The sequence below is a fragment of the Triturus cristatus genome, chromosome 12 (assembly GCF_964204655.1).
Source record: "Triturus cristatus chromosome 12, aTriCri1.1, whole genome shotgun sequence".
NCBI classification, from domain to species: Eukaryota; Metazoa; Chordata; class Amphibia; order Caudata; family Salamandridae; genus Triturus; species Triturus cristatus.
Window position 1 is genome coordinate 293,897,919 of NC_140595.1, and position 23,324 is coordinate 293,921,242.

Sequence of the window (23,324 nt, forward strand, 5' to 3'; positions counted from 1 at the left end):
AAGAACGGCATAAATGGAGCTTGAGGATAGACCTGCGGCACTCCCAAGTTAAAAGCCATTGGACCAATCGGACCCGCAGGTGCACCAGTGGTATACATGGCCCTCGAAAACACCCCATACATCGCATTCAGATAATGCGAGGGGTCCTGGCCTGGTCCAGGGAAGGCAGGGTACTGGTCAGGCATCACCGGACTCGGGTCTACCGGCGCCGACGGTGGAATAAGCGGCGTCGCAGGCTCACCCAGGACTGGAAGATCCTCAACCGGGGCCGGAGACGGAGCCGGAGATGGAGCCGGAGATGAAGCCGGCGTCGGGGATATCACCGGAACCGGAGATGAAGCCGGAGCCAGCGAAGCCACCGGAGAAGAAGGAACCAGAGGTGAGGCCGGGACTGGAGAAGGAGACACGGATTCCCTCCGACGCCGAGCCGGCGACTTCGACTTCGGAGCCGAACTCTTATCGGAGTGATGCCGTGAAGAATGCCTCCTCTTCTTCTTATGCTTCTTGCCTCTCGAAGCATGTCCCAAAGTCGACTTGGATGCCGACCTCGACCTCGTCCTCGACCTCGACCTGGACTTTCTCCTTCCTCTCTTTTCTTTCTTCATCCTGGCGATGAAAAGCTTCGCCTCCCTTTCTTTAAGAGCTTTAGAACTCATCTTCCGGCAACAAGAACAACCATCCACATCATGGTCGGACGAGAGACACCAATCACAGTCTTCATGTGGGTCTGTAATTGACATGTGCTTGCCACATTACCGACGGGGTTTGAAGCCCGACTTCCTTGTCGACATATTTCTCGAAAGAGAAACAGAGAAAACCAGAAAAACACAAAGTAACAGTGAAGCTAGCAACAGCAATTCCCGAAATCCGTTGGCGTCGACGGCGCGGAAAAAAGGGAACTGACGTCATCACGCCGACGAGGTCTTCTTATGGAGCCGGTGACGTCAGCGGAGTCGCGAGCGGAGCCGTGTCTCTGTGACGTCCTCTTCGACCTCATCGGCGTGGACTGCTACAAAAGTTTCCGAATGTTGCTGGCGCAGGGGATATTCACAAGGTGAGGAATCCACTGGCAGATGTATCCATCAGAATGAAATTATTGTGGCCTTGAGTGATCCTGTGGTGGTGCTGAGTGTTGCTGTTGTGTATGTGTATGTGTATGTGAAGTGTTCGTTCGTATTTTGGGTATGGTTTTTCTTTGTGGTCCGTGCCTCGTTAAGCACATAGATACCCAGCTATTCAGCATGTTCTGTGCCCTGATTTTAGTATTGTGGATTATAGTGGAAAATAATAAAAATCTGACTCTACTGGGATGTGATCAGCAAATAGGTGTGGTATCCCACTATATTCGATCTGCGTCTTTAAAGTAGTTTATAAAACCGATTTCTCGTAGGGAAGCGTGTTTAATTTCTCAGACGAACATCCTTTTCCTGATGCTTTGAGCCAAAGTCCAGTGGTTCAACCTCCACTTGCCAGAGCTTGCGAATGGCTGGAAGCCTACAGATTAGGACACAGATTGGTGAAGGACCACGTTTACAAAGGGGTTAAGGAGCCCCTCAGAGGTTACAAACTAAAATCATTGGTTTAAGACTTTTGTATTGAGAAAGCGTATTGGTAAAACATAGAAAACAGCACTATAAGAGCAGCAGCAGTGAGAGCTTCAGTCGGTTTGTAGGAAACGTAAGACCACTCTGTCACGGATGGTGCAGCAATATCACGGATGCCGACAGTTAAATGCTTATTTCCAGATATGCTCTCAGTAATGGTCAAGCAGAGAGCAAAAAGTAAAGGCACGCACATAGCGACTTAAACAAGCGCTAAAACACCTGGGTAAATAAATTTAAAAAAGCAGAAAAGGTAGAAGGAAAGAGAACAAGCTGTAGCCTGGTAACTGACGAGGAGGGAGGGGGAGAAGGGAGGGGGTAGTAGAAGGGAGGGGGTAGTGAGAGCAGAGAGCAGGGGGTGGAAAGGAAAGAGAACAAGCTGTAGCCCAGTAACTGACGAGGAGGGACGGGGAGAAGGGAGGGGGTAGTGAGAGCAGAGAGCAGGGGGTGGAGGAGCATAGAAATAAAAGTGATTCGCGCGCTGTAAGGGTTGTAAGACTTAATGAGCCATGACAAAAAGCCAGATGGCGGCTCTGCGCGTAACTGTGCACGTAATCGCAAGCTTGAGGCCAGCAAAAGCATGTGGTCGGACTTTTAAAAGCCCACTTACTAAATGTCTCGCCAGAGCAGCGCATGCGCTGGCTCAGGCGAGACCTAAAAATTACTGCATTGATTGGGACCAGTGGCAGCAAGCTACACATAGCTCCGGATCTACTGCCTATTTTTACAGAGTGTATCCACTGGTTTGCCACAATCCAAACCAGAGCCTAACAACTCTTTTATTCCACTGGGCATTTCCCCGGTGGGCTGGAGCCCTTCGCAGCTGTTTGAAAGCCCAGGATCTCTTGGGACTGTGTTAAAGAAGTGCCCCGAGGGCGCAACAGGTGTTAGCGCACACTCTGCACACCCCCGGGGTACTTAGGTATTAAAAAGGGGACAAAGATGCTTGCGCATCCCCTTCTGTAATACTGAAAGCGCTAGCAAACATACAGCATCAGCGCATCATCACAAGGGCATTCCCTCATTTGAATGGGGGCGTGTTCTCATGCATACAAGGGAATTCCTTTGCCTCTGCGCCCGCACCGTATTTCAGATGCAGGTGCAGAGGCAAAGAAGCTCTCAGGAGCTGCAATGACAGAGCGCCCCTAAAAGGTGGCGCACTGTCAGTGAGTGCGCCCCCTAATTGCAGCCCTCTGGTGGGGGGAAAGGGGGTCCCCTCCAGACATCCCCTCACTGCACCCGCTTGCAAGGGGTACTCTCCTTTAAAAGGGCAGGCGGGTGCTGCCAGCACTGTGAAAACACGAAGCGGCTTCAAAGCGGCCGTTTTGTTTTTTCAAATGAATGCACTGCCCCCAGGGCAGCGCAAGTTCGCGGCTGCCCTGGGAGCAGTGCATTCACCCTAATACAGTGCACTTTCCTAGATTGCGGTGGGCGCACGTTTTTAATGCTGCACCCGGCGCAATTAAGGAAAATGTGGCGTATTTATAATATGGCCCCTGGTGCCTCTGTCACTTTCCCCAACTCCAAGATGTTAACCACGGCAAGCACTGGTGGTTTCAAGAGAGAGAGAAATAAAGGAATGGGGCGACAAGGTAAAGAGAAAGTGATCAGAGAGAAAGAAGCAAGAGGGAAGAGAAGGAGACAGCGAGAATGGATGGATGGAAAGAGAGTGAGTGCGCAAGGAGACGCAGGAGTGAGCATTTTTTCCAGGGCTGCTTTTGGTTCCCTAGTCCAGCCCTGACTCAAATTGGTATTTCATGTGACGTTTATCCTGTTTAGTGCAAATATTTGTTCAGTCACTGAAGGAGCACACACAATCTTTCAGGAAAAGCACTCTGATCATTTACTCCAGGCAAACAACAGCGCACGAGCAAACTGCATTTACCAAAGTAAAATTAGAACATATTGCCCCAAAGTAGACAAGCTCAGCTGCTCGTCCTTTTTTTCAACAAAGCAAGCATTTATGTCAACAAGAGAAAAAAAACTTCAATATTATATTAGCAGATCATAGAAAAAATATTTTTATTGTTTGGCGAATGGCTAATCCAGTCATTACTCTGGAATATTTCACAATTTAAGATTTAAAGTGCATTTCGTAATGAGGCTCAAGGCTCAGGAAAATAGCTCTGTAACATTAAATGCTATTAGCCGACTCCTAATAAAGAAAGATCTGTGTAGTTTAAACTCATTTTCACACTGATGTTTTATAACAGTTTGTTCTCGCTTCTTTTCCCTGTGTTTGGCGCTATGGGAAAAAGACACTTGAGGAGCTATAAATTACAAAATAGGGATCGCACCACAGCTGGTATTACTTGAATAAGACCCAGCCATTCCCATGTGTGCAGAAGGTGGGGGCAGGAGGACATTTAAGCAGAGGAAATGCACCATGAATGCTTGAAAAGTTCGGGGGAGGGAATGGATGTTGTCGTTTTCTTCTTTATTGAAAGAGATTATTGTTTAGATGTCTCCCAGCTCTACAGGAATACAAGTGAAATAATTCGTTTCAGAGAGATTATCTGGTAAAATAGGTTTGCTTTGTAAAACAAGCCACGTAAAAGAACAGAAGAATTCTTAGTAAAATGTAATGGAGCTATTTAACAGTAAACAGTAAAAAACTCAGTTCTTGCTTGATGCAGTACTGCTAGCACAGGACTGCTAGCACAGCACTGCCACTCGCCTGGTTTCACCCCTTTGACCTCTCCATCCAGGGTACGGGTCTCTGACCCCGAGGGCTGGCAGTGCCTATAGGGCAATCTGGCAGTTCCAGAAAGGCTGCATTGACAGGTCAGTAAGTGTGGCGTTTATGGACCTGTTTAGTGGTGTGGTAGTCCGTTTTTAGGTTTCGCCTGCCCAGCAATTGCGCTGTGCTTGAGAAATCTATTGTTAGGAATATAAACTGAAAAGCGACTTACATCCTGCCTCATCTCATTCCTGGCTTCTCATTGGTTTCTGTGCGTGGCATTTTTACCTTTCCTCCATTTCTATTGGAGGTAGCATATTTTCCTGCAATTACCAATGCTTGTTCCTTGACTGTTTCTCTTATCAGTTTCCTGCTGCTGAAATACTGTCAACAGCCGGTTTGGTGAAACTATATTTTCATAAAGTTTTGCTTTTTACTCTTGCAGCATATTTATATAACAATTTATCACCCGGGGAGATTAAGTGATTTGCATAAAATCACGGGATGTTGCGCCACACACCGCCCAGACACGAACCTGGATCCCCTGCTCACGAGTCCGCAGCTCTGTCCGCTGGACCACATTCTCTCCTGTGTTATCTGTCAGGTAGCTCTTTCCAGACGATGATTGATGGAAACAGATCTTAATTTGTTACATAGGCGAAACCGATGGATTACCAATGCTTGTTTTTCTGTTGATTTCCCTGATATTATTACAAAGATTGCCTGCAGCAAGCATAACAAGATGCATTGTCCAATATCTTGCAATACCCTGTACAATGTTTCCTAACAAGTTCAAAACTACCCCCGTTTGCTAATGTGGACTCCATTTTAGTTCTTACGTAGATGGCGCATGCACTGTCTCTTCGAGACCTATTGTTTTCTATCAGTGGGCTTCGAGATGTAATGGCTTCTTAACTGTAACCTTAGTTCACTCTCAGGAGATCAACATTGATAATCGTAAGCAATAAATTGCCCCACCCATGTGCGAGAATCCCGGAGAACTTCTTTACAATATATCTTCTTAACTGTAGATGTTTGCCTTTCTCCAGAATGGCCTGGAGATACTTAAGATATTAACGTTTTGCAGCCTATAAAGAGGGCTATATTGGCCAATTGCTTCAAAATTGCATTTAAAAAAGGGTACTATATACTTAAAAGTAACAGGAAAATTAACTGGAATTGCATTGTTTGAGTATCTAAATTTCAACCACAGACCTTTTTTAAAGGAAAGAGATGAAGAAGAAAGAGGACAATGTAGCCTCATAGGCTGCACTTCTGTAGATATGAAAAGAGAGTCTGCACCTTTAAGATCTCACAGCCAACCAGTATCCCATCATGCCCAGCAGGTGGCTGTTACCTCAGTTCTTTTTTACAAAGACAGTGGTAGTATTAGCAAGGGAAACTAATCGTACATTAATCGTCTCTGGTTCTTCCACAGGGAAGGAGGACGGGTTGCTTATGAGTTCAATCGGGATTCCCCTGCGAGAAAACTATGATTACAGGTAAGAAACCATTCCTTCTCTCTCGGGGGCTCTCCATTGATAATCACAAGCACTGAATAGTATCGCAAGCCCATCCCTACAACAAATGAGGAAAGGAAATGAGACGACCCATAGGCCAGATTAAGCTAACTGATTCCTCAGAGAGACCTGTCCTACTTGAACATCTGAGTCCAAACAATAGTGCTTAGTAAAAGTGTGAACGGATCTTCATGCAGCTGTTTTAGATATATTTTAGCAATGGGTATATTTCTCATTAAAGCAGCTGTAGCTGCTTTCCCTCTACTGGAATGAGCTTTAGGTTTACCGGATAGAACCTTATCTGCTTTCTGGTAGCATACTAGGATGCAAGACACTATCAGCGTATAGATTGTTTAGACGTGGCTAAACCTGTACAGACCAGGTCATAGTTTACAAACAATTGATCAGACTTGTGAATATCTTTTGTATTGTCTAAGTAACATTTTAAGACTTGCCTGACATCTAGAGTACGAAGAGTTCTTTCGGCCAGGGTGGAAGGGTACTGTTAGAAAGTAGGCAAAGGTCTCAAGCCCAGCTCTCCCATGCTGCTGTATTACTCTCTTCTGCTTTTTCCCAGTCTGTCTGCTTTCTCCCTCCTTTACCCCTGTTTTTCTAAGTGCTCCCTTCTGCCTCACTTTTACTGCTTTCTTCCTCCTTTCTCTCATTTTTCTGAGTGCTTTTCCCTGCTCTTCCCTCAATTTTTCACTGCTTTTTCCTTGTTATTCCCATTTGCTGCTCCCTCCCAGCACCCCTCCCTTCTACTAGGACTTACATAATGGAGGCCGCAGCAGACACGCTGCTGGCACGCCAAAAGCAAGCCCACCAGGACCTGGGCAACAGCCAGTGCCAGGACCCCATGTCCTCCCACCCAGCAATAATACACCGTGCTGACCTCTGAGCCCAGACACAGGACGCACCAATAACCACAGCTGCTGCACATCCCCGCACACCACTAGAGTACTGTTCTCCCGCCGACAATGCCGCCTCACCTTCAGCCCAAAGCAGTCAACGACACCAGCGACACGGCAAACACTGCCGCATCTGCTACATCAACTGGGACCTCCATGTCACAACTCCAATGCATCCTACTCAACATATGTTCTCTCGGGAAACACGCCATGCAGGTCTGGGATATGATCTTCTCCCTTATCTGGATGTCATCTTCCTCACATAAACCTAGCTAAACCCCGCCTTGGCATCAGACATCGCCATCTCCATCCCTGAAGGTTACAAGATAACACACTGGGACCGAACCAACAAGTACGGAGGCAGTAAAGCCATCATCAACAGGGACACCATCCACTGCACAACATCCCCTGATGACCCGACACCAGGAATGGAACACCTCATCTTCCAACCCCACACAGACGGAAGCATCATTAGAGGTTTTTCTGATTCCTTCAGTATACCTTAGTTTTAGTACACATTATGTGACATACCATGTGACTATACGATCGGTTTTTTGATGATTCATGTAGTTTTGTACACCCTCTCGCAATCGGTTGCAGATTCCATCTTGCCTCACATTTGAGGTCAGGATTTTTGGATCCTTTTATTATACCATGTTGGTCTTTTAGCATTTGCAAGCGGCAATTCGTTTTGAGTTCTAGGGTAACGCTTGAACTTTCAACCCGTTCCATAATGGCCGCCGTTTTTTAACACTGGTATAAAATTCCGGTGCCGCAGCTGCACCTGGAAAGGACAGAATAGTCAACCAAGCCATCAAGATGCTCCCAGACGCGGCAGTGGATCACCTTGCTGAGATATTCAACGCCTGCATGCAGCACCAGTATTTCCCTAATGCCTGGAAAGAAGCAAGAGTCATCGTATTCCCCAAGGCTGGGAAACCATTACGAGATCCTGCAAATTACCGCCCTATAAGTCTGCTATCTGGCCTATCAAAGCTCTTCGAAAAAGTTATCCTTGCCCGCCTTGTGGACTTTGTGACAAGCGAAAACCTCCTCGCCAAAGAACAGTTTGGGTTCCGGAAAGACCACTCGACAAATCACCAACTCCTCAGAGTTGTGGACATCATCAGCCATGGATTCAACATCAACAAGTCCACTGGAATAGTCTTTCTGGATGTAGCCAAAGCATTCGACCGAGTATGGCATGAGGGACTGCTTTGCAAACTTATCAAGCTCAAGTTTCCAAGCTACCTGATTAAACTGCTGTCTAGCTACCTGTCAAAACGGACCTTCCACGTGGCGGTACGAGACAAATGCTCAACGCCACGCCCAATCCTCGCTGGAGTGCCCCAGGGATCAATCCTAGGACCATTCCTCTTTAACATATTCACAAACGACATCCCCACGGACCTAAAGAAGACAGATCTGGCTCTCTACGCCGATGATGCAGCAGTCATCTCCCAATCCTTCAGCGAACAGGAAGTGGCTAAGAACCTTGAGGCATCGCTCAGCAGACTCTCCGAATGGTACAGCGACTGGCAGATCACCCTGAACACTAGCAAAACCACAGCAACACTATTCACCAGGAAGCTGAACAGAAAACACCCAGCGATCCTCCTCAATGGGGATGAGATCAAATGGGAAAACAGCAGCTCCTACCTGGGGGTGACTCTGGACTCTAAACTCACATGGAGAAACCACATAGAGAAGACCTGCCAGAAAGCAGCAACAAAACTGTCTGCACTATACCCACTCCTGAAGACCAAGTCGATGCCCTGGCAGAGCAAGGTGCGAGTAATCACCGCAATAATCCGGCCAACAATGACGTACGCTGCACCAGTTTGGAGTGGCTGCCGCCCGCAGCTTCGGAAAGACCTGCAGAGACTACAGAGCAGGGCCTTACGGATTGCAGCAGGTGCTCCACTCTTCACAAGAACAGCAGACCTCCACAGAGACCTAGGCGTTGAGATGTTGGACGACCATCTCCGCAAACTCAACATGACATTCTACAAAGGACTGGATCAAAAAGATAACCCACTGATGAGGAAACTTGCAGACATTTCTACAAACCCATTTGACCGCTACCCGAGGCCCATCGAAGCGCTAAACTTGTGAAACTGAAACGGCAACACAGCATCCAAAAACCCATCACTGCCTGAGGGCAAATCGCCCCGGTAGGTACCCAAAACTCATCACTGTCAGAAGGCAACCGCCGCGGCAGCCATCAAAAGCTCATCACCGCCAGAAGACATTTGGCAGACGAATACAAGACTCTGCGACTAAACTTGCTGACACTTCCGCAAACCATATTGACCGCAACCTGCGGCCTTTCACAGCGCTGACCTTGTGATCCAACCTCAACTGTGACAAAGCGTCACATCAATAAGACAACCGAAACAGCGACTAAAAAACTCAAAAATGAATGTGGAGTAATGAGGCTATCGCCTCGGTATCCAAAAACTCACCGCTGTCAGATGGAATCTGACAGGCGAAAACAAGACACACTGACTGCCTTGATCAGCTGACAGTCATGTGATCTATCCACTTCCATGTTTAAACGCCCGGCGCGTGTCCATCAAACGTTTAGCCTAGCCGAGCAGGGCGCTTTACTCGCGAAGACCGGCTCCAGTCTTTGAGCTGCCTGCATCATATCTAAATTTCACCGGTAAGCCGTGATCTACAGACGAGCATTGTATTTTTTTTTTTTCGCCGCAGCCCCTACATATTAGGATGCTTGTTTCCTATTTGATTTAGCTGGAAATTCATAATCGCGTTACAATTGGCCTTGTGTTTTACAACAAACAGTATATTTTACTGCCCAATTTATGTGTCACTTGTGGCATGGCGGCTTCATCACAAGTTATGAATTGGATCTTACACATCCTAAACAAGACAGAGATTAGTCCTTGTTCCACATAGAGCACGGTTTCTCAATATGAAAGTTAGAATGTTGCCAAGGATTTCTCAGTGTTTGCTAGTTTTACCAACAAAAACTTTGAGTTGTTATATGCCCATTAAAAAGGTGCACCCATCTCAGAAGCCATAAAATTATAACGTAACATAGGTTTGGGCACTATATATAAATTCTTATAAGTTGTGTTCACTTTTAGAATCCAGTAGACGTTGTGGCATCTTGTGGATTAGCAGCTCGTCCACCAGGTCAGGATAGTCTCTTGTGAGGTATTTTTTCCTGCTTCACGAGTTTCCTTGTTTTGATCCTTGGATTTCATGTTGGCCAACTACAATACTCATTTTCTCTCTATTTTTCTCTTTTGTTCATAGTACGTCTTTAGAGGACTAGGTGATATCGAGAAAGATCCTGTTCTCCTCTCTGCTGTAGCCATCACTGCTATGAGGTAGCGGTTTTGTCTACTATTAGAAATGTATTTAAATCTGTGTACTTACCAAAGGTAAAAATTGGGACATTACATATTATTCTTTCTTTTTCCCTTTTTCCTTATTATTTTTTTGTTGCACAGAACCAACTGTATGCAGCTTGAAATAAATATCCCATTCAGAAGGAATTAGACTTCTCTTTTGGTCTGCAGGTCGACCTATACTTTGATATATCTAGCACCCCCTGTGAAACCGGTAAGCTTTCATGTATTGGCTAACATGAATATGTGTTCCTTTGCTGTTAGCTTGCAATGGGTCAACACATCATTAAGATATGTAATCGAGTTTTATCTGGTTCATATGAAGATTGCAAAAATTGCCTTTAATTTTACAGGATTTCTTCGGCCTGACACCATTAGTTGGTTTAGATGCTGTGACCTATACCCATTATTAACCAGCTGCATCATCATTTCAGAATTACTTACCTATTGGTAAGTCATCTAGCCATTGGAGTGCTGTGCTTAGCTCAGTACATCCACGTTTATTTTACAACCTGGTATATGTTACACCCAACTTAGGATAAAATGCAGAGTGCATTCTCAGAGCAGAAGGGTTTATTTAGGTATATTCTAGTTCCTTTTCTACAAAATTCTGTCTCATATCTGTTCTTATCTTTCAATTCACTATGGCCAAGCACTTACTATCTCTATTTTGAGATTTTTAACTTTTTTCTATAAGGCTCCCATATACATAAAAAAAGATGTGAACCATGTATTGTATCCTTTAATGTTAAATGGTGTGAATAATTTCACTGTATATAGTAGTGACACTATACTTTGTATTTTGTATTTGGTTGTGATATATAATTGTCTTTACAGAACATAATATTTGGAGGTGGAACTTCTGAGGAAGGCAGTGGTCTGCCGAAACACACGTTGAGACAACTTGGAAACCACCCGAAAATCATGTGTCTAAAGAGATTCTTTGTTATACCTTATATGGCTTGTTAATGAACTGTCAAACAGACTGAATATTGAAAATAATATCAGTTTAGAAGTATGAATGCATGATGGATGACTGTAGTAAGTATGTTGCATAACTCATGGTTCTTTGTAGATTTACATCAATCATATTTTTAAATTTGACACAACACTATTTATAAAAAACACACCATTTTTGTATTTTTCTAAATGCTAGTGTCACTACTTTTTATTTGACATGTTCTGATGTTTCCATTGAATTGAAGTTGCCCTAGATTATTTACAGTAAGCATCCTCAGAGGTACCCTTTCGTTTGGACCACTTGGACTACTCCCCAGCTTCTGTAATGCCATGCCAGAACTCATCACTCTGCTCGCAATCCACTCGGAGCACTACATCTTCCTAGGAGACCTTAACTTCCAACTCAACGACCCTAGTAACTCCAACTCCACCGACCTCCTGGAAAGCATGAGCAACATGAGCCACACGCAGCTTGTCACTGACGCTACCGACATCGCAGGACAAACTCTCAACCCCATCTTCACCTCCAGTGAGAGTCAGGTACATCCCCACCACACCATTTACCTGGTGCAACTACCCCAGCGTACATTTCACTATCTCAGGACCCACCCACCCCGGCACCATGCCCAACAGATCCACACAAAGAGACTGGAAAAAGCTATCAGAATATCAGTGGGACAACCCTCTCCGCCCCTAACTCCCCGACTCTAGACAAGACCCTGAATGAAGCAAGCTAAAAATTTCTCCCAGTGGATCACAGACTGTGTCATTGCCATCGCCATCGCCCCCGCCAAGACAGCAAGGACCAAAGAACAAAGCAAAAGAGCAAGCAGATTCACTGAGGAACTGCACTCCACCAAATGCAACTGCCAACAAATTGAAAGGAAGTGGCGCATCATCAAAAAGACAGAAGACCACACCATATTCAGGTCTTCTCTGAACCAGTACGACTGACTCCTGAAAGAAACCAAGAAGAGTGCCCCACCAGACTGCATCAAAGCCAGCACGAACCACAGCAAAGAACTCTTCACCATCATGAAGGAGTTCACCAATCCCACAGCCACCGAGAAAAAACTCCCTCCCTCCCAAGAACTGTGCGACACCCTTGCAGACTTCTTCCACAAGAAGATCTAGGCCATCTATAAAAAAACTTCGAACACCAACCCTCCGCCACAGACAGCATCAACCGGCTTACACCTGCAAACACAATCCCAAACACCTTCTAACCCACTGGAAACACCTCATCGTGCAAGAAACTTTCTCCATCATGAACTTTGTTCACTTGGGAACACCTACAGATCCATGCTTCCACCACATCCTAAACCTTGGAAACAAGACAATCAGCAATGACCTCAGGAAGATCCTATATACCTTGAGGACTGGAAACACGCTAAAGTGAGGCCTCTCTTGAGTAAACCATCCACTGACCCAACCGAAATGAAGAACTACTGGCCCATCTTTCTGCTCCCCTACCCAACAAAAGTTTTGTTATGTTAACTTATCGAAACTTAATATATTGCAGCAAATTACCCCTGGAGGGGTATTTTAGAGCTGAATCGCAGACTCAGAAGAAAGAGGAAGAGAACAAATTCACTCAAAAGACCCAGGATTTAGGTAGCTTTTTGAAACAGACAAAGCAGATCAGACACGAATAAGAAACGGGAGCCTGTTCCAATGAAAAGGACCCAGGTATGAGAAAGATCAACCATCACATCTGATTGTACGAATACGGCGTGGGTACAGCAAGAATTGATCCTTGGATTTCAAACCTCTGGTGGGCCGTTAAATTGACAGCTTGTTTTGAAGATAAGCCGGCCTTTTATCTGAAAGAGATCTATTTACCAAGCACAGAAGTTTAAAAATAGCTCACTTCCTAATAGGAAGCCAGTGCAATGATCTAAGAGTAGATTCTGAGGAGGTACCAGGTGGGAGTTTGAGGACAAGACACGCTGCGATGTTCTGAACTACTTGTAGTCTTAACAGGAGAGAATCATTAGCTGCTGCCATTAGGGCATTTCCATAATCCAAGCGGCTAACAACAAGAGCCTGTGTGAGAGTCTTTCTTGTGTGGAGAGGCATCCATTGAAATACTTTTCTCAAAATGGACATTATCCCGAAACTTAGATTTAACCTGTTCTCTTATTGAGAGGCTGTGTCGTCAATTAGGATGCCTGGGTTTTGACCACTTTTTTTATGTTGAGGAGGGGTGCCTAATTCGGGTTGCCACCAATCATTCATCCAGTAGTCATGGGCCTTGCCAAACAGCACATTTTCAATTTACCACCTTTGAGCTGTAGGCAATTGTAGGCACCCAGGAAGCAATTTTCCTCATGTAATCAGTTACCTCCGACTCCAATCTCAGAAAGTCTTTTAATCATGATGGAGTGTGAGATGCTGTTGAAGCCAGCCCAGAGATCAAGCAGCCCCAGCATGGCTGGACAGCCCTCGTCAAGCGAGAGTCTTATGGTGGCAAGAACCCCTATCAGCGCTGTTTTGGTAGTATGTGAAGCTCTAAACACAAATTGTGAAGGGTCTAAAAGAGTATTAGAGTCCTGATGCGAGTTGTTGGTTGACTAAGCTTTCCAATATCTTACTGAGATATGAGAGAAGCGAAATGGGCATGTAATTTGCAGGATTTAGAGGGTCCACGTTAGGTTTCTTCAAGATGGGCATAACCTGCGCTGTCTTCCATGCCTGAGGTAAAATAGGGGTGTCAAGGGAAAGGTTGAACAGTGCTGTAATGGCAGGGAGCAAAAAAATGGTGGCAAGAACCACCATTATGTGTGGAGGAGAGGGGTCAGAGAGGAAATCTGACTTGACCTTTCTCATCGTGTCTAATACTAATCCTGGATTGTTGGGTTCAAAGTGCTCCAGAATTATAAATAGATGGAGTGGTAGGCAAAAAGTCAGTAGGAGAGGGGCAGTTGGTGAGGTTCCTGTGGATATTCTCAATTTTGTCCTCAAAATGATTAGTCAAGACATCGCACAATTCCTGTGAGACTGGAGTGGGAGAAATAATGGCCATCGACTGCGTGAACTCATTTAGAGTTCTTTGGTGGAATTGCCAGTGCTGTCAATTTTGTTGAGGAGATGAGATTTACGAGTGGCTCTAAGTTTTCTGTAATAGCTCTTTGAGCTACTTTGTAGGTCGTTTTGTCAAAGGGAGCTTCGGAGATACGCCATCTCATCTGCAGTTTCCTGCAAGCTAATCTCTCTTGCTTAAGTTCCTCTGTGAACCATGAAGCATGTGGTCTGGTTTAATTGCAGCAATTAGATCTCAAAGGTGCAATTATATCCAAGGTCTGAGTAAAAGACTCTTGAAAAGATGTAAGAGCTCTATTGCTATCTGAGAATTCTGAGATGTGTTGAGTGGAACAATTAGGAGGGAATGAAGACTTCCAGGGCCTTGTCTGCTTTTGGGGTTCATTCTTGCTACTAAAACTTGAGGTCTTGAGAAAGCGGTCAGCCAACAACTCACCCAACACCTAGAAGACCACAACCTCCAGGAGGACCCCTTCCAATCCAGATTTCAAGCTATCCACAGCACTAAGACAGCCCTGATTGCAGCCACAGACGACATCAGAGCCCTCCTGGACCGTGGGGGAAACAGCAGCCCTCATCCTCATGGACCTGTCCACCGCGTTCAACACCGTCTCCCATCACATCCTGATTAAAAGACTTCACCATATCGGGATTCAAGGAAACACCCCCAAATGGATCGCCTCGTATTTCACTGACAAAATCCAAAGGATCCGCCTCCCATCATTCACCTCAAAGCCCAAGAAGGGCATCTGTGGAGTCCCACAATGATCTTCCCACAGCCTGACCCTCTTCAACACCTACATGACCCCCCTGGCCACCACTATCAGATCACATGGACTCAACATCATCTCCAACGCCGACGACACACAGCTCATCCTTCCACTGTATGAACTTTCACTGATGTATGATGAATGTCGCAGACTGGATGAAGGACAACTGTTTCAAACTCAACACCAAATAAATGGAAGTCCTCATCTTTTGGAAAAACACCTCGCCATGGACCAACGGATGGTGGCCCACAGAGCTAGGCACATCCCCGCTCCAACAGACCATTCTGTAACCTCGGCATCATTCTGAATGGAAAGCTATCCATGGAGAAGCAAGTCAACGCAGTCTCATCCACCTGCTTCCACACCCTTTGGCTGCTCCACAAGATAGTCAATGCAGTCTCATCCACCTGCTTCCACACCCTTTGGCTGCTCCACAAGATAGTCAACGCAGTCTCATCCACCTGCTTCCACACCCTTTGGCTGCTCCACAGGTGGCTCCCGACAGACACCAGAAGGATCCTCACACAGGCCCTCATCACCAGCAGACTGGACTATGGAAACACGCTCTACGTAGGAATCACTGCATGCCAAGAAAACTAAGACTGCCTGGTACCAGCACAGTCTACTAAAAATGGTGAAAGTGTTTCTCTCAGGACACAACTTCAGGAACTGGCGTTCAAGCCCTCATACTTCCGCATCTACTTGACGACAATGCCTTACTCTACAGCCTCCAAGACTCCTCAGTGATCTCCCTTAAGGTATCCTAAACACTGCAGCATACATAATTAAGTGCCTGACAAAGTGGGACCACATCCTCAAAATCCTGATCTATCTCCACTGGTTCCTGTGGTTGAACAACTGCACCTTTAAAACCAACTACCTCATATACAAAATCATCACAACCAGCACCCCCAGCTAGCTGACTGAGTAGCTCAACATTTCCATTGGCTGTAGGCACACTAGTAGCTAGGGCAAAGTCAAATTGGAGGTGAAGAATAGCAAAAAGCAAAAAAGTATGGTAACAGTCCTTTTCAATGGATGCACATAGGATCGGAGTGTGTTTGAGAGAAGACTACAGCATCACTACTGCTTCTGCTATCTGTGCCCATGTATGAAATGTAGTCTTCTCCTGGGAGGGGAGGGGTTCTTGAGCATTCAGGGAAAATCTGGATTTAATTTGGAAGTGCAGTGGAGACCTTATTGGCCTACACTGGTGTTTGCTCTAAAGCCTTCACCAGATGTATGTGAAAGTTCACAATGCCTGATACTATCACTTATAGGTGACATTGATAAAAATATATGTTCTACTTCCAAAAAGGTCAGAAGGCACAATCACTTAAAAATGTGTTTCTGAATTTGCTGGTAGATGAAACCATCCATACTGGACAGCCACAAAATATGACATTTATTTCAAGAACAAATATATTTTCCATATATCTGTAGTAGAATGAACATAACGTTTTGATATGATGTATCTGATATGTATATAATACACTATTAAAAATGAATACATATTGAATTAATTCACAAGGTTGCAAACACACTATAATCTTTTGCTAATGGGCACATATGTATGATCTTCCTGTTTTTAAACTGTCTTCGTGACAAGCACAAGTGCTAGATAAATGTGGCCTCTCATGCACTCCAAATTATACTGGTGCTTACTTAAAATCACAGGAAGAGTCTGACAAGTAGGGATGCTGTCGCTGGTTGCTCTCTCCCTATGTAAATAAACATTAAAATGCAGCACAAATTCAGGGGGACTACCAAGCAGCACAGAGTCTTTGGTCACAATCCAATGTTCATGAATAATAATTTTGTCCAAAGTACAACTGAGTTTACTCAAAATTCATGATGTGTTATGTAAACACAAGAACTAATGTGTTTGGACATTAATGTCTGTTGAATACAGACGTATTACTCCACCTTGAGTGCCTGCCTGCATGTGAATCTGGCATCCTGGCTTATATTTTGGTCCTGGTGTCGCACTAATCTCTATGTGGAGCGGTGGTGGTTGTTTACCATGTTTCATTATTCATATTTGGACCAGGCATTTTTATCTGTGTAAGTGAGAGTGAGACTTACTGTCCCCTTTTGTTAAAAGTTAAAAGTTACACTGTTATGTGTCAGCCAGATCCGTGCATAGACATCACATGTGTATGTCGATCATGTGTGTGTGCATAGTGAGACAGTTATACATGCATGGTAATAGGATTCAGTGTGTGTGTTTGTGTGTCTGAGTGCTGAAGTCACTGGGATCCAGTTTGAATGCTGCTAGTTTAGCGTGGCACCAGATATAGAAAAGGGCACTTTTCCTAGTCAGTGGAAGTATGTTGCTTGCATTTGTGTGACTGAATGGCGGCGATCCAGAACCTGAAGGGAAGAGGATGAAGGGAGGGCTAACTTTCAGAAATTCTATTAGCAAGAGGCTGCTCATTAGCTCTTCCTGAACACTGATAATTGGTGGATGGAAGGGGTCAAGGTTGGGACTGCAGTTTCTGTTGTTCAGGTGAGAAAGTTTCAAGGTTAGGCGTGCCCTTTCCTCGACCAATGATTACTGCTTAAAACATCTGATGACAGCCCGAGCAGAAAACTCACACTTCATTGTGCCCATGTGATAGGTGTTCATGCTTGGAGCTCGCCCCATTGCTACCTGCTATGAGAAACATCACTTTACATACAGCCTGGGTCCGGCAAGCATCCTGAGATGAACACTTTAAAGAGAACCACCCCAGATAGGTTCTAATATTAGGGACAGTGGATCCACATGCCCTGTCTAGAAAATGTGTATAAAAGTGGGATCCAAACCATGCCACTTTATTCCCGTCTCAACTTCTTCTCAATCAGAGAAGGGCATGCTCTGCAGAGTACTCAGGTAGCTTCTGTGGTACAAACCGGCAAGGAGCGGATAATGTAGGTGAACCAGCGTGGCGGTTCTTCTGACAAATGTGTGACTACAAAAGCCATCGCCCCTCCTTCTGACTGAACATGTGGTACCCCATTTAACTGAGGGCACATGATGAATTACGCATGCGATTATCCCAGGTAGGACTCACTTGGGTACACTTTAGGTGGATTTCCCTTCTCTATTAGATAGGGACACAGGGAACACTTAGTTAGATTGTAGTAGGGATCCAACATCCCTGACGAATGCCCCAGACCTATTTGGCTCTTTGTGTGGGCAGAAACATGTTGGCCGGTGGAGAGATGGATCAGAGACATTATTCTCTGTAGAGTCCACCGATTTTTCTGATTTTAGCGTACTTCAGGTCCTCACTAATAATGGTGACAACCGAGGAACCTGAAAGCACTTTTAATCTAACTGGATCCCGCTTTATCCTGTAAGTTTTATGTAAGAACTCCCTCTTATCGCCAGAAGTCTTCGCGGAGGTTGAGTCCGCCCTGGTAGCACCATCTTACCAGAGTGGGGAGAGGATGCCTATAATGAAGCATGACACAATATTGTGTTTGAGGTATCCTCTTCCATTAAGAATGTCCTCCTAGACCTCCTTACAGTTTGCACATGACTTACTATATTTAGATCTCCTGCTTTCACATGATTAAGTGGCTACCTACTTCTTGTTTGTGTTTACTGCAACCAGGGCTAGTGTCTGCCTGACAGCCAGTTTCATAGACGTGAGGGAACATCACCTAACATCTGCATTTCCTGCTGGAGAAGCAATGTGTTTGCCTAGTGCCTGGAAGGTCTAAAAGAAAGGAGTGTGCCTGGACCTCTAGGAGAAGAGATTTTCAAGGAGGAGAAGCCCAGCATGTTCCCAGTGTGTGGAGCATCAAGATAAATGGGCCACCATCAGAGAGCAAAGCCAGGAGTGACCCATATCATGAGGACGTCCCCTGTGAGGTTCTTACTTGACAGCCTCTCCAAGGTCTGTACCAAACCAGGTGTGGCTGGATCCGCTGTCCACTGAGGCTGTGAACCAGTGCGGCTGCAGCATCACCTGGCTTTGAGCCTGTTCAGCCTAGAAAGCCACAACTGCAACTCACTGCTGAAGGCCTGATCGGCCTAGGAGGCTGCACCTGTATATCATCGCTGTGAACATGGCTAACTGGGACACCCTCACCTGTACTGCCTTCACACAGTGTTGTCTGCACCAGAAAACGGCTACCACAAGCACAACTGGTCTTGCCTCACTGCCCAAACTTCAAGTACTGGCACATAAAACTTGTAAGGCTGCCTCATGACTGGCACACAATGGATTGGTACGTGCTCCAAGGAAGACACATGCAGTAACTTGAGACTCTCCATTCGAATTAGAACTAAGGGTAAGACCAAGGTACTGAGTTGTCCTTCCAAGCCCCATAGGAGTAATAGTGATAATTGCCACCTGAGCCTAGATATTGAGAGCTGTAGTGCCTAGATATCACCTAGGTGGGTTGAGGAGTTTGGATCTGAAGGCTGTTGAGCACCCGAAGAACACAAACAAGGATGCAATCCTCTATTCGAGGACACAACTGGATTGTGTGGTATTTATTTTGGTTGTATAATTACTGGCTTTCAATAAAGGACAAACACTGGGCTGGACATTGAGGTGATTGTGTCTCTTGGTTCAATGTTGAGATCTGAGCTCTTGCCCACACACTACCTCCCTGAGAAGCCTTAACCTGCTCTCCGTCGCTACCCTGAGAGTCAAGGGCAGAAGGGCTTGTAATTGGTCTAGTTTGCAGAACCATAGTAGGACGGACCTCAAACACCCAGAAGCCTTTGCCTGCCCTGTGGCCCGCCAAATGGGGACTGACATCACATGTTCTTATTTCAATTACCACTACTATCACTTGTGCAGTGCCGTGAGTAAGTAAAGCAAAGAAGAAGAAGTAAGATGGTAGTTAAGTCTTTCTTTTATTGGTTACTTCCATGGTTTGCATTCTGCTGCTATGCTGTATGTCTGGAAGATAAATGCTTTGCAAACACTGCAGTCTAGTCACAAAGTACTATTTTTAGAGATGTGCCTTTCTCTGGAGACCGTTAGGTAATGCCACTATGAAACACAGCAAGAAGATAAACGAGGAAAAATACAAGATAACATATGGATGTGAATTACTTATCCTTTTAGCTTTTCTGAAGTCATTATTATTGATGCTTTTGCAGCACCAAAGATGTTCTCTCTCTAGACAGTATACGTAAATATGTGACCTTTTAAGAAGTACAAGTCAAATAAATAACATTATAATTCCCTTTCCATAACTACTTCCTGGCTTATTGCATTTTCTTACATGAAAACTCAACCTATAAAGACGTGTTATAATATTTTCTGTGAACCACTTTACCAAAGAGTTACTCTCACACATGGATAAAAGACAGGTATTTTTTATTTTTTCTATTATTCTGGGTGTGAACCAAAATAACGCAGGACCCAGAGTATTTTGCTTCAATTGGGTTCATGGTTGCAAAATTAAAGATGTGGTCAATACTTTTACTGCACGTATTAAGAAAGGATTATGAGAACTGTATGAATTGTTACTGTAATTGGTAATGTTGCCGACTTATATTTGAAGTTTTTTGCAAATTAATATTAAAAACATTAAAGTACGATTTAAGTTGTGGATAATGATTTGTAGTTACATACTTAATGGTAGCAACAAAAGGAAATATGATATAAGGGCGATGAGATGGAGAACAAAAGAGCTTTAGAATGTTGCTTATAACAAATGAACAAATACAAGTTTTCTGAATGGTGTTAGGCTTTTTTCGGGTGAGAAGTTTTTGAAAGAAATACTGTGGTGACTCTCACACTGAGAAATTCTCTATACATTTGCAAATTGCTTACCAATGTTAGGGTAGTTTTGGGATCTTTAAGAATCCAAACAAACGGTCTGGATTTTGAAAACATGAGTAAATGATTGATAATTGCAAATCTACGTGAGAATGTCGTATTTTGGCAAAGATCATATAAAAAAGGTAATGGTTATGGGGAGGTATTGGGTAGAGGGGTGTGTGTGTGCAAACTTGTGTGCATATTCATGTGATATAAATTGAAGTAGTGATGACACACAACCAGGTCCTTTTGAAGTAAATAAAGCAAGCAGCTTTGTAAAATGTACTATTATTTTTGACGTGCCAGGAAACAACGTAGCTGCCATGTGAGCATTCAATTATGTAAGACATATTTCTCTGCAGCAAGCACATAACCCACCTATGAATTTATTTTGCATATTGAAAGTGAAGGATTAACTTGCACTAAAATCGGTTTGTGAAGAGTATAGCAGGCAATATACAACTACTTAAAGGCACTTTACAAGCCTTGAAACTGGAAGTTTACAAGCCCTGAAACTGACACACTCCTGCGACAAGCAAAAAAAAAAGCTGCAGTGACCTTTCAACTTAATGTTTAATGCAAAATGAGATCGCCCTGAGGAACAATGCCTAGATGAAACCCTGCACCTCTAGAGATAATCCGTTTGAGTTATCTGGTGACTCGGAGAACCCCACCACTGGAGCATACTCAAAACGACTCTACTCATTGCTTTATATGTACTAACCTTTCTCTTTTAGGGCTGGTTCGGGGTTTGCTGTATTTTTCCTTTTTTCTTCTCGTTACAGAGTAACTTCGCCTTCTATCACAGGGCATTGGGGCCCTAATTGTAGCAGCACACTAGAATGTCAGCACATCCATGGTTGGTATATGCTTATAGTATAACAAAATGTTGCTCACTTTGAATTCTGTCGGGGGGGGGGGGGGGGGGGGGGGTTATGCCATGAATGTCGATGTACCTGTATTGTGAAAACTCAATAAAATACGTTTTTTTTAAAAAAAAAACGTAATATTTTGTGCAGACAGGCACATTTCAACTGATTAACTTTTCAAACTGCACTTCTGAAAAATGGGTTAGTAGTCTAAGTCACAACCATAAGTCACCCGAAAATTGGGAAGGTGTTCAGTTTAGTTTATCCAAATGTATTTGTTTGGGTTTAGTCTCAGACGTCAGGAAGTGCCCTCTCAGATTGTTACAAGCAAGTGAGAGAACCTGGCAAAATGATTGGGTCTTAGAGTCTACACAGACATTAGGGGTCTACTTGGAACCCATTGGTTCATTTCTTGCCTACAAAGAGGATGCACACCTACCTTGGTGCAGCTTTCATTTAAAACCTCTATACCGAAGAACAAAGATGATCAAAGGTTGATCTCGAAGGGGTAACTCACCAGCTCGGTGTCCTGTCCCCGCAGAAGAGGCTTCTCCTCTGTAAAGCGCATTTCATTCATTCCCGCCATGTTCACCTCCTGCAGCAACAGCCCTGCATTAGATGAAAACCACAGTGGAGAGGTCACCCAAAGATACCAATGAAATAACAAAAGTCAACCTGCATACAAGATAACTGAGGGAAAATCTATAACTATGCACATCAAAATGGGATGGAGGACAACCCTGACCGCACTTGTCTCCCAGGGAAATCTAGTTGAACTGCTCACATGTATAAGGGTCAAAATGAGCCGTCCTTGAAAGCATTTGCAGATATTCTACTGTGAGTCTACCCCCTTAACACACTGTCCATCTAGAAACATCCAAATTGCCTCCTTCCCATTGGCACCCTATATACAGTGAGCATGGAAGTTCCTCAAACCCAACGGCTTTACCCCGTTACTCCAATTTCCCGCACTCATCCTCCCTCCAAGCAGAGCAGTGCACAGTGAAACTGATGAGTAACTACTATACTGCCTAACTGCGCTATGGCATTCTTTCATCTGTCTCCCCTGCCATTTCCTGGCCTTGCCTCTGTGTGGGTTTTTACCCGTTCCCACTACTTAACTAATTCCCCCTATCTGGTTCTCATTATGTCTGAGCTGGTAATTCCGATGGGACTTGTAACAGGAGTTTCTGGTCCCATTGTCAACACCACGGTAAAGAATTTGACCAGAGACTTGGCTGGAAGTAGGAAAAGCCTCTGCGGGAAAATTCAGCAGAAATGATTGAAAAAAAGCCCAGCTCAACAGAGAAATACTAATTCATGCATGTTAATCCCAAACATCCCGTAATAATGCGCAATCTCCCTACCACGAGTTTACCAATGTTGCGGTATCAGTAAATCCGGATGGGGGGAGTACTGGGTGGAATTCCAGCTTGTAGGGGGACCCTCGGCCTCTTTCAGTTTTTCACATTTCTGAGTTCCTTTCCACCCTGCTGCCTAGCTCTCCCAGGAGAGTCTTCATTGTGTGGGCTCCAGCTTTCACCCAAGTCTCTTCTAAATCGCTCCCTGACTACTTCTTGTCGCTCTTCAGACCCTGCTCCCTGACTCTACCTTCGCACCTATTCTTTGCATCTTCCCTGTCCTGGATAACTTCCACAACGGGTCTTTGATTTCCTAAAACACAACCAACACACATCAATGCCCACTCACACCTATCTGAAAAGGAAATACATAGAATACTAAAATGCACCATACATGATTTAGATCATCAAGTTTTTGTTCGAATTTTTAAAAAGAAATGGAGGAGAAATGTTCTAGTGGTC

The 23,324-nt window shown here is 44.6% G+C and overlaps 1 protein-coding gene across 6 annotated transcripts in view; it reads right to left on the reverse strand.

Moving 5' to 3' along the window:
• NDRG4 (NDRG family member 4) overlaps nt 1-23,324 on the reverse strand; it is an 885,840-nt gene that overhangs the window by 582,577 nt on the left and 279,939 nt on the right. For all 6 annotated transcript variants that reach the window (XM_085637547.1, XM_085637545.1, XM_085637548.1 and 3 more), the window contains exon 2: nt 22,019-22,110. In XM_085637547.1, coding sequence (XP_085493673.1) covers nt 22,019-22,087 — 69 coding nt within the window. In that variant the 5' untranslated portion in view covers nt 22,088-22,110. The remainder of the gene's footprint in view (nt 1-22,018; nt 22,111-23,324) is intronic.